The sequence below is a fragment of the Chiloscyllium plagiosum genome, unplaced genomic scaffold (assembly GCF_037043375.1).
Source record: "Chiloscyllium plagiosum isolate Xiang-an unplaced genomic scaffold, Cpla_swu_hap1 HiC_scaffold_43, whole genome shotgun sequence".
NCBI lineage: Eukaryota > Metazoa > Chordata > Chondrichthyes > Orectolobiformes > Hemiscylliidae > Chiloscyllium > Chiloscyllium plagiosum.
This window is the reverse complement of record NW_028270181.1, coordinates 4,805,867-4,822,311: the sequence shown is the minus strand read 5'-3', so window position 1 is coordinate 4,822,311 and position 16,445 is coordinate 4,805,867. Positions and strand designations below refer to the sequence as shown.

General features: G+C 40.7%; 1 protein-coding gene across 2 annotated transcripts in view; it reads right to left on the bottom strand.

The window, feature by feature from the left end:
- The window catches only part of sgpl1 (sphingosine-1-phosphate lyase 1), a 72,368-nt gene that overhangs the window by 30,103 nt on the left and 25,820 nt on the right, over positions 1-16,445 (bottom strand). For both annotated transcript variants that reach the window (XM_043679167.2, XM_043679168.2), the window contains exon 6: positions 13,298-13,426. In XM_043679167.2, the coding sequence (XP_043535102.1) occupies positions 13,298-13,426 (129 nt within the window). The remainder of the gene's footprint in view (positions 1-13,297; positions 13,427-16,445) is intronic.

The following is a 16,445-nucleotide window of genomic DNA, read 5'->3' as shown; positions in this document are numbered from 1 at the left end:
CCTTCCACTCTCCTCTGCAATTGCCAAACCAATCTTTCCTGATTCATGTGCTTCCTTCACTAGCTCATCCACAGATCTGATCAACTTCTATGTTAGACTGTAACAGTGCAGGTGGCCTCTGGGCAGAAGTTGTGGTTCATGAGGTCATTGGCCCGAGGACAACACAGTTCAGTCTGAAGACCAACACAGTGGCCCCAAGAAACTATTAATAGAGAAATTGGAGAGTAGGTCAGAACATTTTTCAATGAGATTGGACAGGGTGGAAAACAATCTTGTGGGCTTTTTTATTGCAAATGATAATTTCTACCATTGGTATGAGTATGATTTGCTTGTTGTACTAGATAGACTGTGGAAAGAAATATAAATTTAAGTTATTAGGGTTCCAGAGGACTATAGGACGGCTCTCCCAATACAATGAGAAGACTGGTGGGGAGTTTAATCTGAAGCCAAATAGTGAAGTAAGCAACATCGCTTTTAAAAAACAGGAACACTCACTGAACATCAAGTGTTCACAACTGAACCCAGAAAGTCCTTTGAACAGTTGATAGAAAATGTTTGAATTTTTGCCTAAAATCAGCAAAGCATTTTAAGCTGGTAAACAGAATAAGTAGTTCCTTAAGTGCTCAAAACAATTGGAGCATATAAGCCATCTTTAGCCGTAGCTTTGAAACTTTTACGATAGTTCACTTCAGTACTTCATTGGCTAGAAAGCGCCCTGGAACATCCAGCGGTCCCAGCAATGCTTAAGACAAATTAAAGTTCTTTCTTTCTCAGTCTAAAACCAGGAGACATTCTCAGAATAAAGAAGCAGGTCATTTCAGACTAAGGTGAGGAATTTCTTCACACAGATAGTGGTGAGTCTATGAATTTATTAAATCTGAGGAAACTAAGTTATTGAGTATGTTCAAGACAGATAGGAATAGATTTTGAAACATTAAAGAGATCAAAAGGAAAATGGTTTTGAGATGGAAGGTCAGGCATAGATCTTGATCAAATGGGCGAATGGGCTGAGGAGTGCCAGATGGAGTTTAATTTAGGTAAATGTGACGTGCTGCATTTTGGAAAAGCAAATAAGAACAGGACTTATACACTTAATGATAAGGTCCTGGGGACTGTTGCAGAACAAAGAGACCTTCCAGAGCAGGTTCATAGCTCCTTGAAAGTAGAGTCGCAGGTAGATAGGCTAGTGAAGAAGGCATTTGGTATACTTTATGTTATTGGTCAGAGTATTGAGCACAGGAGTTGGGAGGACATGTTGCGGCTGTACAGAACATTGGTTAGGCCACTTTAGGAATACTGCATGCAATCTGGTCTCCTTCCTATTGGAAGGATGTTGTGAAACATGAAAAGGTTCAGGCATGATTTACAAGCATGTTGCCAGGGTTGGAGGATTTGAGCTATAGGGAGAGGCTGAATAGGCTGGGGCTGTTTTTCCTGGAGTGTCGGAGGTTGAGGGGTGACCTGATAGAGGTTTATAAAATCATGTGGGGCATGGATAGGATAAATAGCAGAAGTTTTTTCCCTGGGATGGAGGGGTCCAGAATGAGGGGACAGGTTTAGGGTGAGAGGGAAAAGATATAAAATGGACCTAAGGGGCAACTTTTTCACACAGAGGGTTATGCAACTATGGAATGAGCTGCCAAAGAAAGTGGAGGCTAGTACAATTGCAGCATTTAAAAAACATCTGAATGGGTTTATGAATAGGAAGAAATTAGAGGGATACGGGCCAAGTGCTGGCAAATGGAACTAGATTAGCTTAGAGTATCTGGTCGGCATGGACAAGTTGGACCAAAGCGTCTGTTTTCATGCTGTACATCTCTACGACTCTATGATCTAGTTGTTTGGCAGAGCAGGCTCATGGCGCCAAATGGCCTATTCCTGCTCCATTTCCTATGCTCCTTTTAGTATATCAAGCCAAAGCACAATTCAATTACAGAAAGTCCCACAGACAAAGTCAGAATCTGGCAAAGTGATATGGAGGATGGTGAAAGGTTATCACAGATGGACGTGTATTGTGGAGTAATTGGATCTACCATGAGCTTTCGAACTATGGAACAGGCCCAAGGAGTCAACTGGTCAAAGTTCATATAGTCATATGTTCTTATCTTGATAAGTGCTGTCTCATAATTTACAATCTGTACACCAGCATTCAGAGCTTAACAATCATCACTGGTTGAATAGTTTAGGGTTCCTTTAACACTCTAACACAATACAATTCCTCATGAAAATTTCAGCATCCTCAACAGTTTAAATATCATGCTGTCCTACTCCATGAATCAGCACAGGAACCCCAAGACTCATCCCAAACAGACTGACACAACACTAACCTGCACCATGAATGGTTCAGATGTTTGTTTTAAACAAAAATTCGATAAACAAAACAGCTGATTAATTCTCAGGATATCAGCATCACTGATCTGACCATCATTTAATGCCCACCTTCTTGTTTCTGCAAACTGGTGAGTTTTGTGGCTTTTTCTTAAACTGCTTGTATGTTTAATTAAATCTCAGTGGTCTGATGGGTCACTTTAGAGGCTAGCTTCGAGCCAAGAACAATGTAGGGTTGGGGTCAGGTAGACAACCAGACTGGATAAGGAGGGAAGATTTCCTTGCACAGACAACAGTGAACTAATTGGGTTGTGACAATAATCACTGTGACGACTAGATTTTATTTCCAGTTCATTTAAGAAAATAAATAAATGTAAATTCAGGCTATTACATTATTAAATTATAGTTTTTCCTGCAGACTGACCTAGCCACCCAGAGATCACGTATATGAAACCACAGGAAAGAGAGTTGTGAAACTGAGCTCAATAAATGTGGTCACTTGTGACACAATTGGAAAAATGTGACCACTGACAACTTATTGAAAAATCCCAATGGGTCTACCGAACTCCTTCCAAACATTGGAACCAGTGACTCTCATTTGGTCGGGCCTACAAGAACACAAATGTGCATTTATATAGCACCTTAACAGAGTAAAATATCCCAAGGTGCTTCACAGGAGCAATCACCAAACAAAATTTCACACCAAGCCACAGAGATTTTAGGAAGGGGAATCAAAAGTTTGGTCACAAAGATAGGCTTCAAGGAAGAGTGCGACAGAGAGGTGGAAAGTTTCAGGAAGGTATTCCAGAGTGTAGCACGTAGGGAGCTGAAAGGCATACTCAAGTGGTGGAGCTATGAAAATTGGAGATGTAAAAGAGGTCAGATTGCAGAAGCAAAATGATACCTAACATTTCATGAAGTGATTCATCATTCAATTTTATAGTAAGCAGAGTGCTTTAGAAGGTATTTCACTATCACCTTGACCTATTGAGGAATTACAATAAACGCACACATTCTGAGAGCAAATTGTGATCTGCATTGCCAAAAAAAGGACATAAGATGCAGATTCAGCAGTAACTTTCAAAGGGGAAACTATATGCTTAACAATGGAAAGAAAACAATCTGCAGGGAAATGGGAAAAAGTGGCAGTAAAAGGATAGCTCTTCAAAGAAAGAAAAACAGTACAATGGGATGAATGCTGCATGTTGAAAATTTCTACAAAAGCACAGCGATCTGCTGTTCAGTTCTTGTACTTATCTTTTTAATCATTTGAGGGATATAAACATTGCTGCCAAGGAAACCTGACATCTTAGAAAGCCTGAATCTGTTAGTTTGGTAGTCAGTTGAATGACGCAGCACCAATACAGGCATTATTATTTCAATAATCTTTCAGCCTTCACCAGTCACCTGGTCCCCATTTAGTTGAACTAAGACATAAAGGCAACAGCGAACACTTCTCAGCATCAATTTCAAATGTAACAGCTGCACATTGCCCAATTTGACATTCACTACACAATAACCCAGAGCTTATTCACGGTGGTAAAATAAGCACAGCCCTTCCCATTCAAGAAGCAATAATAGGCTTTGTGTCAACTCTTAAGAGTAAGACAATATATTCAATTATTATGCACCACTGTAAGGGAATATGGAGCCAAACTTGAATATAGACTGAAAACAGCAATTCCTGGCAGAAATACAGCTGATCTTACAGCATTTGCGCAAAGAAAACAGAGTTAAGGTTTTGAGTCCAGTGACCCTTCTTAGATGTGTACAGTAAGGAAACGGACTCTTTGGTCCAACTTGTCTGCACTGACCAAACATCCCAATCTGACCTAGACCCATTTAGAGTCATAGAGATGCACAGCACAAACAGATCCTTCGGACCAACTCGTCCATGCCAACCAGATATCTGAACCTAATCTAGTCCCATTTGCCAGCACTTGGCCCATATCCCTCCAAACCCTTCCTATTCATGTGCCCTCCAAATGCCTTTTAAATGTTGCAATTGCACGAGCCTCCACCACTCCCTCTGGCAGATCATTCCACACATGTACCACCCTCTGTATAAAACGTTGTCCCTTAGGTCCTTTTTATATCTTTTCCATCGCACGCTAAACCTATGCCTCTAGTTCTGGACTCGCCGACTCCAGGGAAAATACTTTGTCTATTTATCCTATCCATGCCCCTCATGATTTTATAAACCTCTATAAGGTCACCGCTCAGCCTCCCAAGCTCCAGGGAAAACAGCCCCAACCTATTCAGCCTCTCCCTGTAGCTGAAATCCTCCAACCCTGGCAACATCCTTGAAAATCTTTTCTGAACCCTTTCAAGTTTGCCAGTATTTGGCCCATATCCTCTAAACCCTTCCGATTCATGTAGTATTTAAAAGGCATCTAGATTGGTGTAATTGTATCCATATCCATCACTTCCACGACAGCTCATTCCATACACAAACCATCCTCTGCATGAAAACGTAACCCCTCGGATCCTTTTTAAATCTTTCCACTTTCACCTTAAACCTATGCCCTATAATTTGGACTGTCATAAAATTCACTAAAGAGGAGGAAAACGACAACAAACTGCCATTCCTAGATGTCACAGTAGAGCAAACGGTCAATGGGAAACTTCAAAGCAACACCTACAGGAAACCAACACACACGACCAAATATTGAACTACAGAAGCAATCATCCCAACATCCACAAACGAAGCTGCACTAGAACATTATTTCAACAAGACACCACACACTGCAGCACAGAGGAACTATGCAGAGCAGAGGAAAATCACCTATACAGTGTATTCAAAAAGATCTGATACCCAATGAACACAGTTCACCAAATTCTCAGCAACAAACCCTGCCAAGCAGACGGAACACACCCAGAAACCCGAGCCACTCTCCCCTACATCAAAGACATCGCGGAAATGACTGCCAGACTACTCCGACCCCTTGGCATCATGGTAGCCCACAAACCCACCAACACACTAAAACAGCAGCTAATGAACTTGAAAGACCCTATACAGACAACATGAAAAACTAATGTCATTTACAAAATACCTTGCAAGAACTGTAACAAACACTACATTGGACAAACAGGAAGAAAACTAGCCACCAGGATACATGAACATCAACTAGCCACAAAAAGACATGACTCACTGTCACTAGTATCCTTACATACAGATGAGTAAGGACACCACTTCAACTGGGACAACACATCCATCCTAGGACAAGCCAAACAGAGACACACACGATAATTCCTAGAAGCATGGTATTCCAACCGGAAGTCTATCAACAATCACATTGACTTGGATCCCATTTACCATCCCCTGAGAAAAGGAACAGGAAATGACATCACCAACCCAAGGAAACCTAAACACAAATTGAAAGCGGGCCATGCCACCAGTGCTTCAACCAGAGGCTCATTAATGATGTTACCTAGTATGGTGATGAAATGTCTGAAAACGAACCTTCCAGCTTAGCGAGCAAATCTACACCCAGAATTGATGCTATATATTTATTTAGCATCTCACCCATCTCATGATTTCTTAGAAGGGTTGAAACGTTAACTCTGTTTTCTCTCCACAATGCTGCCAGACCTGCTATGTTTCTTCACAATTTCTGTTTTTGTTTCAGATCTCTGGCATCTTTGATTTATTTTACTTGAATACAGATTGCAATCCAAAGTATATGCCCAATATTTCATCCACTGAAAGACCAGTATATACACAGACATCATGATGAAAGCAGGAATGTTCCAAGTAGCTTCACTATCACCCTTTCGCCTATTATTCTACTGACAGCATAGTCAATAAAAGAAAATAACTGTATGAGCTATTCATGTACATATGCACTGAACATAGACACAGACCTTGGCAACATAGGAATGCTGAATATTTGCTCCCAAGGTTTTCTGGAGTACACCAGTACATGCCTGCCTTCATTTATAGACTTATACCCCACCCCTAGCTGCTGCCCAAGTTAAACTGGCAAAAATCCCTGAAGAGAGTTTGGCACAGTCCTGAACAGTTATGTAACCTCCACAAGGTAGAAGGCTACTTCTTCCCAAGCCAGTCTCAGGTATTTTAAAAATTCCTAATTAAAGTAACAGAAGTGGAACTAAATTTTCTCCGAAGAAAAATATAGTCACAATGATCATTTAAAATACAGAGGCAATTTGGTATTAAATTGACATGGGATGAAAAACAACAGCAGTAATTTCTGCAGGACAACATGTACACACATTGCTCCTGTGTTAATTCCCTGACTTAGTTATCCCACTAGACCCATTCCCCAGCAATTAGCCCAACAATTTTAAAAAATCTTTCGGTCATTTATCTTTTACTTTTGAACAGCCACAATGGATTCCGCCTCCACTGCTATTTCAGTACCTTGATCAGAAGCCTATTTAATCATCCCCACTAAGAAATTTCTTTTGACCTGCTCCTTCAATTTTGCACTGTCCTCCCTCAATGTCTAATTGAGAGGATGAATGAATGACAGATGCACAGAATATTTACTATTAGCTTGTCAAAGTGATTTAAATCCACCTGATAACAAGAAGTGGAATGGGATGCACATTTACAGAATCATAGGTGGTGGCTATTCTGCCCATTGTACCTATAATGACTCTTTGAAAAATATCTATCCAATCAGTCCAACTTCACCCCTCCTGCTTTGTGTCTGGAACTCTGCAAATGGTTCCCTTTCCAGTTTCGATCGTGTCAGACTTCCTGGAGCTACACGATGAGCTGTGACTTCTTTTCCAGTACTGGCTTTCAGTCCAAATTCGGGAAACCTTGTCTAATCCCTCAAGACACACAGTCTAGACTGAAGCATAAACAGAGATGGATGCCATGAAACCCATTAGAAATGATTCTTGGGAGAAAGCAGAACACTGAGTGGATGCTGCTTGCCAGCACTATATTAGAGAATTCATTTATTTGCTTGGTGTATTTATGTGTCAGTCATGAGGTGTCACTTCAAGCCAAGTATCCTGTAAGTCTGACATTTTGCCAGGAAATTGCTGCTGAAGATGTCTGTCTTCTGTGAAAGGTCAATTAACCGATAATGAAGGTGAATAGAACAGCACAAATTGGAGGGTTTTTTTTATATTTATACATATAATCACACCAGGGATTGATGGCAGAGACAATAATTGTCACAGTAAACTCCCCCACACCTACCAAACATGCATGCACCTCCTCTCCCATTACTGATTGAATATCCTTCTCTCTTTGGTGGTCTGAGTGAATATTGCAGCATGTGCAAGAACTAGAAAAAGAATCAATGCCAAAAAGTCTCTCACTGCAAGCTCAGGTAGGTAGAGATGAGAGAGTTCACATCAAGCTCATCTAGGCAAGGACTTCACAGCATCAAACTCAAGGATTCCACTGTCTTTGCCAACAGTCCCCTAACTAAATTCCAAGTATTAATCGCTTTAGATAAAGTAATGATTCCAGGTATTTTGTGGCACAGTGGTCATGTCCTTACCTCTGGACAAGGAGGCCTATTCCGTTCATCTGCCTTTTTTTTGTTCCTCATTACTATTTCTCCAGCCTCATTTTCCAACAATCTAAAATCCACTGGTCTCTTTTTTTACTTTTTCTGTATCTAAAAGAAAATCTTGCCATCTTCTTTTATATTACTAGCTCATCTTTTATGAGCTTTAAATACTGCCTAAAATAAACTGAACAGCAGACAGTAAGCTCTGTCCTCTACTTTGTCCCCCAGTGTCTATCATGCTTTTTATTTCCAATTACAAATGACCTTTGCTCTGCATTAATCCTGTTAACTCTGTGTCTGTCTCCACAGACACTGCCAAACTTGATGAGTCTCTCCAGCACTTCCTTTTTCTTTTAAATTTCAGATCTCCAACATTTGCAATATTTTGTTTTTGTTTCAATAGTGTTCCAAAGTGGGAGTATTTTCGACACCTCTCAAAGAGCATGGACGAGGTTGAAGCGACTGCATTCTGACAGTGGAATCGGCAAATCTCCGGTATATTCTCCTAGTGAAAGGAACTGTGTACTTGACTATAAGTGATGCAACTTCTCAGCAATGATGACCTCAGACTTGTACTCTGCTTTTATCATTATTGGTCGTTACTCTGCAATGACTGGACTTGCATAACATTACATCTACCTTTACTCCAAGATAGACATCTCTCAGTATAACAAGATAAACAGTTTAAATCAACCAGATGTGTTTAAACTTCCTGAGCTGAAATGCAAAGGACAGCTATCATTATAAAATCAATGCCTTCAACATAAACAGATTCTCCGAGCCAGTCATGGCACTACTGGTTCCACAGTGACTTAATGTACCAAAGCAGCTTGAAACAACCTTCTGTCAGGCCTCTGACAACAGCTGTTTACAGCAAAGCTTCACTATTTAATACATACATGGCACTGGAATCTCAGTCAGTACCAGGATGACTGAGATCATCTATCATCAAAGCATCATGGATAGGATAAATCGACAAGGTCTTTTCCCTGGGGTGGGGGAAGTCCAGTACTAGACAACATAGGTTTAGGGTGAAAGGGGATAGACATAAAAGCAACTTAAGGGGCAATTTTTCACATAGAGGGTGGTGCATGTATGGAATGAGCTGCCAGCAGAAGTGGAGGCTGGTGGAATTACATCATTTAAGAGGCTTCTGGATTGATTTTGAAAAGGAAGGATTTACAGGGATATGGGCCAAGTGCTGGCAAATAGGACTAGATTAGGCTAGGATATCTGGTCAGCATGGATGAGTTGGACTGGCGGGTCTGTTTCTGTGTTGTACATCTCTATGGCTCTATCTGTACACTGAAATAATATGTGACATTACAATAGAGGTGAAAACAAGCAAAACTAATGGGAAGCTGCCATGGGATGGAAACTAATTAAGCAATGTTTTCAAGGAGCAGGCACAGTGGCTGACTGGCCTGTCTTTGGTGTTCTACATTTCTATTCCACATCCCTGGCAAGTAAATACCTCAACCATTCTTCAGTTTTATGCATTGTATTCCCTTTGCATTACATGTTTTTTGTGTATCAAGACATTGGGTGAAAGGGGATAGACATAAAAGCAACTTAAGGGGCAATTTTTCACATAGAGGGTGGTGCATGTATGGAATGAGCTGCCAGCAGAAGTGGAGGCTGGTGGAATTACATCATTTAAGAGGCTTCTGGATTGATTTTGAAAAGGAAGGATTTACAGGGATATGGGCCAAGTGCTGGCAAATAGGACTAGATTAGGCCTTATTAAAGACAATGTTCTTATTAAAGACAGTTTTAATGAAGTCAGCTGCCTTTCTGCATTCGATTGCAGTAATTGAGACTCCAAGACTCAGCTATGGAATTTTGGAATTGTAATGGTTCAAAGGAAACACTTCTCTGCCGGTCTCTTTCTCCAATCCACTGAGATCTCTGCACGTCTCCAATTCTGGCCTCATACACATGTCAACATCATTTGTCCTACCAATGGCGGGCATGCCTGGCAGCTACAAAGGTGTGAAGCTCTGGAATTTCCTCACTAAACTGCTTTCCCCCTCCTTTCCGACATTCCCTAAAATCTCACCTCCTCTTTCATTGAAACACAGAAAATCGGGGAGGGGTAGGCCATTTGGCACTTTGAGCATGACTGATCTTTCAATTCAATAGCCCAGTCCCACCTTTCTCCATATCTTTTGATCCCCTTAGCCCCAAATGTTGTGCAGAGCTCCTTGAACCAAGTCAGTTTTCCCAATGCATCTCAACTTGTATCTGATTAGAATTTTGTGAGGCACAACAGCGTAAAAACACAATATAAATAGAAGTTTTTTTGAAGATAAAGCCTTTAATTAATAACGCTATTTACAAATCAGATAGAATGTGGCTTTTTCTTTACTCTCTCAAAAAGTGGCTTCCCTGGCTAGGCTAGCATTTACTACTCATCTCTAGTTTCCTTTTAGAAGGTAGTAGTGAGCTGCCTTTTTGAGCAACTGTATTCCAACTGGCATTGGAGAACCCAAAATGCCAAATTTTTGGAGTGGGCAGGTGGAATTCCACATCCTTAAACCAGCATCACTGAAGAAACAGGTGAAAGAACAGATATAGTTCCAAGGAAAGATTGTGTGCAACTTGGTAAGGAATCTCAGGTAATGGTAATGCAATACATTGCTACCCTTGACATTCTTGGACTGGAGGCCTACCTGTGCGCTGCAAGGATCGGTGCTGGATCCATTGCTTTTGTCATTTATATAAATTATCTGGATATAAATATAGGAGGAATAGTTAGTAAGTTTGCAGATGACACCAAAATTGGTGTAGTGGACAGTGAAGAAGGTTACCTCCGACTATAACAGGATCTTGATCAGTATGACCGACGGGTTGAGGAGACACACACGGAGATACATGTGGTAGATTTTGCAAAGGCAAATCAGAGCAGGACTTATACACTTAACGGTACGGTCCTGGGGAATGCTGAACAAAGAGACCTCGGAATGCAGCTTCATAGTTCTTTCAAAGTGGACAGGTAGACAGGATAGTGAAGGTGATGTTTGGTACGGTTACCTTTATTGGTAGTGCAATGAGTACAGGAGTTGAGAAGTCACTTTTGGATTACTGCGTTCAATTCTGGTCTCCATACTATAGGAAAGATATTGTGAAACTTGGAAGGGTTCAGAAGATTTACAAGGGTGTTGCAGGGTTGGAGGATTTGAGCTATGGGGAGAGGCTGAATAGGTTGGGGCTATCTTCCCTGACCACCGGACGATGACGGATATCCTTATAGAGGTTTATTAAATCATGAGAGGCATGGATAAGGTGAATAGTCAAGGTCTTTTTCCCAGTTGGGGGGAAAAGAGTCCAAAACTCAAGGACATACATTTAAGGTGAGAGGGGAAAGATTCAAAAGGGACTAAGGGGCAACTTTGTGATACAGAGGGGGGTGCATGAATGGAATGAACTGCCAGAGGAAGTGGTGGAAGCTGGTACAATTACAACATTTAAAAGGCATCTGGATGGGTACATGAATAGAAAGAGTTTAGAAGAATATGCATCAAATTGCTGGCAAATGGGACAATATTAACTTAGGATATCTGGTCAGCATGGACAAGTTGGACCGAATGGTATATTTCCATGCTGTGCATCTTTATGACTCTTATGATTCTACATGGCGGAGCCCATGGATTGAGAAAGTGCAATCAAAGAAGCCATGGCATGCTGCTGAATGCACCTTTTCTAAGACACATATTGCTGCCACTGTACATTGGTGGAGGGATGCCAAAGTGGTGAACGTTCTGCTTTATCCTGGATGATGTCAAGCTTCTTGAGGGCTGTTGAAGCTGCACTCATTCAGGCAAGTGGACAATCTTCATTCCTGGCTTGTACCTTGTAGTGTACAGCTTTGGTGAGGCAGGAAGTGAGTAACTTGCTGCAGAACTCCCAGTCACTGGCCTGCTCCTGAAGTCACACGTAGCCGCATGCTGCCATTGTTTACATATAGTTTCTGGTCAATAGTAACCCTCACAATGTTCTAAAGATGGGAAATTCAGTGACGTTAATGTTAGTGAATGTCAAGGAGACCTGGCAGAGTCACAATTGTTGATGATGGTCATTGCCAAGCACATGTATAACATAAATGTTAACATTAGTAACCCAAAGCTATTTAAGGACAAGCATTGCTTCAGTATCAAAGGAGTCATAAGTGGTACTGAACAGTGTGCAATCATCAGTGAGCGCACCCTTTCTGACCCTAAGATGGAGGGAAGGCCATTGATGAAGCAGCTAAGATGGTTGAGCCTAGGACACCAGCCTGGGGAACTCTTACAGGCATGTCCCACAACTGAGATGACTGGTCTCCAACTCAAGACCAACTACCTTCCTTTCTACTCAGAATGCCTCCAACCAGCTCTCTTCCACCTCAATTCTCATTGATTTCAATTTTTGCTCTTGGTGGTACTAGGTCAAGTACTGCCTTGATGTTAAGTACAGGAACTTTAACCTCACATCTGGGTTTCATATTTAGAACAAGTACAACATATGTTCTGGAACAGAGTGGCCTAGTGAACCTGGCTGAGCAATGGTGAACAGGTTACTCCTGTGTAACAGTGTCATGGTGTCAACAACACCTTCCATCACTTTGCTGAACACTGAGAGAAAACAGATGGGAGGTTAAGTCAGCAGACTGGATTTGTCCTGCTTTCTACAAATAGGACATACTTGGACAATTTTCCACATTATCAGGTAGATGCCAATGTTGCAGCTGCACAGGAACAGATTGGAGAACAAATCTTTTTGTAATAAAGCCAGGATATCAACAGCTTGGCAAACAGAATACAAAGAAGTGCATCCTTTGGACTATCTTATCATTTATGAAATATCTGGTTCCTGAAAGACAGAGATTATCAAACAAATAATGCTGATACAACATACAGTTGTTACATGGCCTATTACCTTCGATCAGTGACTAATGTCCTATTTAACAAACAAAGAGAATGTAGGACATATTCACCAGGTCCAGAATAACTCTTCTTCAGAACTGTTTCTCTCTTCACAGATGCTGCAATACCTGATGAATTTCTTCAGCATTTTGTGTTTGTTTCAGGTTTCCAGCATCCGCATTATTATGCTTGCATTCCTGGCTAATAACAGTGACTGAGACCAAATGCATACGTGGGACATCTTATAAACCTCAGCTTAAAAATAATACTAATTAAGAGACCTATTCTACCTCAAGATTGCCAACAGAATCTTATAATTACTGAACAATAACTGAATCGTTGCGATTATCATTCAGTATGTGTTTTTTTTGCAAAGCTCTGATTTCCAACTTCCGAAATTTAGCAGAATTCCAGTTCAGGATACAGGATTCAAGATACATTGTGTGATGTCAAAGAGCTGGCTATGACAAATGGCATTTCGAATGGCAGAGCAGTTCCAAGGGGCTGAATGGCCTTCTGCATTCCCAAGTAAAGGCAAGCATTTTCACTACTGTAGGATCTACCTACCGTGCCGCAGGATTCTGGCCCCCCTCGGAAGAGAGTACAAGCCATTCGAACAACCTCCGCTTCCATCTTCCTCACACCAGGGAAGATGTCCGGATGTAGTGGGTTACTCCAAGCAAAGTCTCCATAAACCTTAAAACAAAATGTAACTGCGTTAGCAGATCTCATAATTCCTAATTAAGTTACCAAAATATTTACAGCAGAGAAACAGCCTGTTTGACCCAATACGCCCATGCTGTATATTTCAGACTTGCCTTCACCTACCATATTCAACTCAATGCATCGCCATATTCCTTTCTCCCTTAATTCCTTCCCCTTTGAATCCATAAAATACTTGAGAACACAAGGGAGAACATCCTTCTTTTCCCAATCGTGTCATGGGAGCTTTTGCAATCCCCTGTGAGCACAAACTCAGAAGCAAAGATTATCTGATCATTTATCTCATTGCTTTCTGAAGAAGATTCCTACATACAAGTTGGTTACCACATTTCTCTATACTGATGAGCAGTAACTATCCATCCAAAATATTTTATCAGCTCTGAAACACTTCAGGATATCCTTCCCAACTCGAGGTTCTGTTGTTTGACTGTCGCAGTATGGCTGCACTCCTTGACAATGTCATTATCACTCCTGCGCTAGTCTTCCATCTCCTCTTCCTATCTCTGATCTTTGTGTTGTCTCAGAGTTTAAAATCAATAGCAAGAGATTTGACTGAGGTCAAGAATCCATCAAATTTTTACTTGCTTTTTTAATATAATTGAGGCTATTAGGTTAATTCATAGACAATTAGAGTCAATCACATTTTCATTGTTTGGAGCCACATTTAGGCCAAGAAATCCATTGTAGCAAAAATGTAGAATCTATTATTAAGGAGGTTATAGCAGGGTTATAGCAAATTATTACTGCAATTAGGCAGATTCAACATAGTTCAACAAAAGGGAAATCATGCTTGACTAATTTATTAAGAGTTCTTTGAGGAAGGAATAAGTAATACAGTTAAAAGCAAACTTCTACATGTGGTATACTTGGATTTCCAAAGGCATTTAACAAGGTTCCACATCAAAGGTTATCAAACAAACTAAGGGCTCTTGGTGTCTACTGTAACATATGAACATGGATACAGATCTGGTTGGTCAACAGAGAATCCCAACAGTGCGGCAAGAGGCCATGTGGCCCATTAAATCTGCATCGATCTTCTGAACAGCATCCCATCCAGACTCCGACCCACACCCTTCCCCCCACCCCCACCTTTCCCCATAACTCCACATTGCCCATGGCTAATCCACCTAACCTGCACATTCCTAAACACTAGGGGCAATTTAACATGGCCAAATACCTAATCTGCTCATCTTTGGAGAGTGGAAGGAAACTAGAGCACTTGGAAAACAGGAAGGATGGAGAGAATGTGTAAATTCCACAGACAGTCACCATTGGCTGGAACTGAACCCACGTCCCTGGTACAGTGAGGCAGTAGTGCTAACTACTGAGTCACCATGCCACCGCAAGGAAGCAAACAGGAAGCAAGATGGATCATTCTTAGGCTGGCTAGCTGTAACTACAAGGATCAATTCTGGAGCATTAACTATTTACAATCTATTATAATGAAAGGGACTAAATGCAAGGTTGCTAACTTTGATGATAACACAAAATAAGTAGGAGAGTAACTGTGAGGAGGACAAAGAATTTGCAAAGTGATTTTGATAGGTTAGGTCAGGGACAAAAAAAAACTGGCATATGGTTAAAATGTGGGAATTACAAACTTGCCCACTTAGCAAGAACAGTAGAAAGGCAATATGCAATATAATTGGAGAGAAAGATTGTAGGGCTCTGCAGTACAGAGCAATCTGAGTGCACGGAAACATGCATGCAAAATTTAGATGATTCAAGTACAGCAAATGACTAGGAAGGCAAATTAAACATCATTTATTGCAATGGGAATGGAATACAAATTATGCCAGAATTGTACAGGGCATTTGCAAGACCATGTTTAGAATACTGCGTACCATTCTGGTCTCTTTATTTAACAAAGGAAACAATTACATTAGAGGGTCAAGTTAGAGACGTTTACTTGACTGATATCAGTAATGAAGGAGTTATCTTTTCAGAAAAGGTTGAACAGATTATGGTTTAGAAGAACATGAGGTGGTGTTACTGAAACGTACAAGCCCGAGGGTGAATGCTGACAGGATGTTTCTCCTTATGGGGGAAGACGAGAATTATGGGCACACTTTAAAAGTAAGGGTCTACCATTTAAGATGCAGATGATAAGAAATAATTTATCTCAGAGGGTCGTGAAGTCTGTGGAATTCTCTTCACTCAGACAGCAGTGCGGGCTGGATCACTAAACATTTTTAAGATTAAGTCTTGACTGAAAAGGTAGTCAAAGATTACAGGGGTTAGACAGCAAAGTGGATTTGAGACATTCAGATCGGTCATTATCTTATCAAATGAAGCATGCTGAGGGCCCAAATGGTCTATTCCTGCTCCTAATTTATGTGTTTATATGTAAGAAGGCAGCACAGTAGATCTCCTTTCTGAAAGCGCAGATCTTCTTCCTGAAAGCACAGTCAACAATCAACCAACACTTGGATAAGTACATGAATAGGTTTGGAGGAATATGGACCAAATGCAGACAGATGGGACTGGTTTTGTTTGAGAAAGCGATCGATGTGGAATACATGGACCAAATGTTTCACGTTGTATGGATATTTGACCTTCAAGGTCACTTTTACTGGTAGCAGCTTGTTATCTTCCAGATTTATTTCTTTTAAACAACTCAAATTAAAATTCCATAGAGGGATTTAAAGTCATGTCCTTCAAATTACAAGCCTAGTCATATAACCACTACACCACAGTGCTCATTTATAATGAGTAAGGAGTGTATGCTTAATTAGAACTCTGTGAACTTAAACTGAAACTGTGCAATTGAAAAACATCTCCTGGACTATTTTGTTAATATTTCTTTTGTACTCTGGTACTGATAAATAATAACACTAACAGAAACTATATTTATGTTTTTCTCTGACTTCTAATTAATGATGTCCACTATGTTCCTTATTTTTGATCATGAAGAGAGATTGTCCAATCAATTTGTATCCAATGGGCAATTCAAGGTAAATGTTCTTTCACTCAATAGGAGTAGACGGTCAAC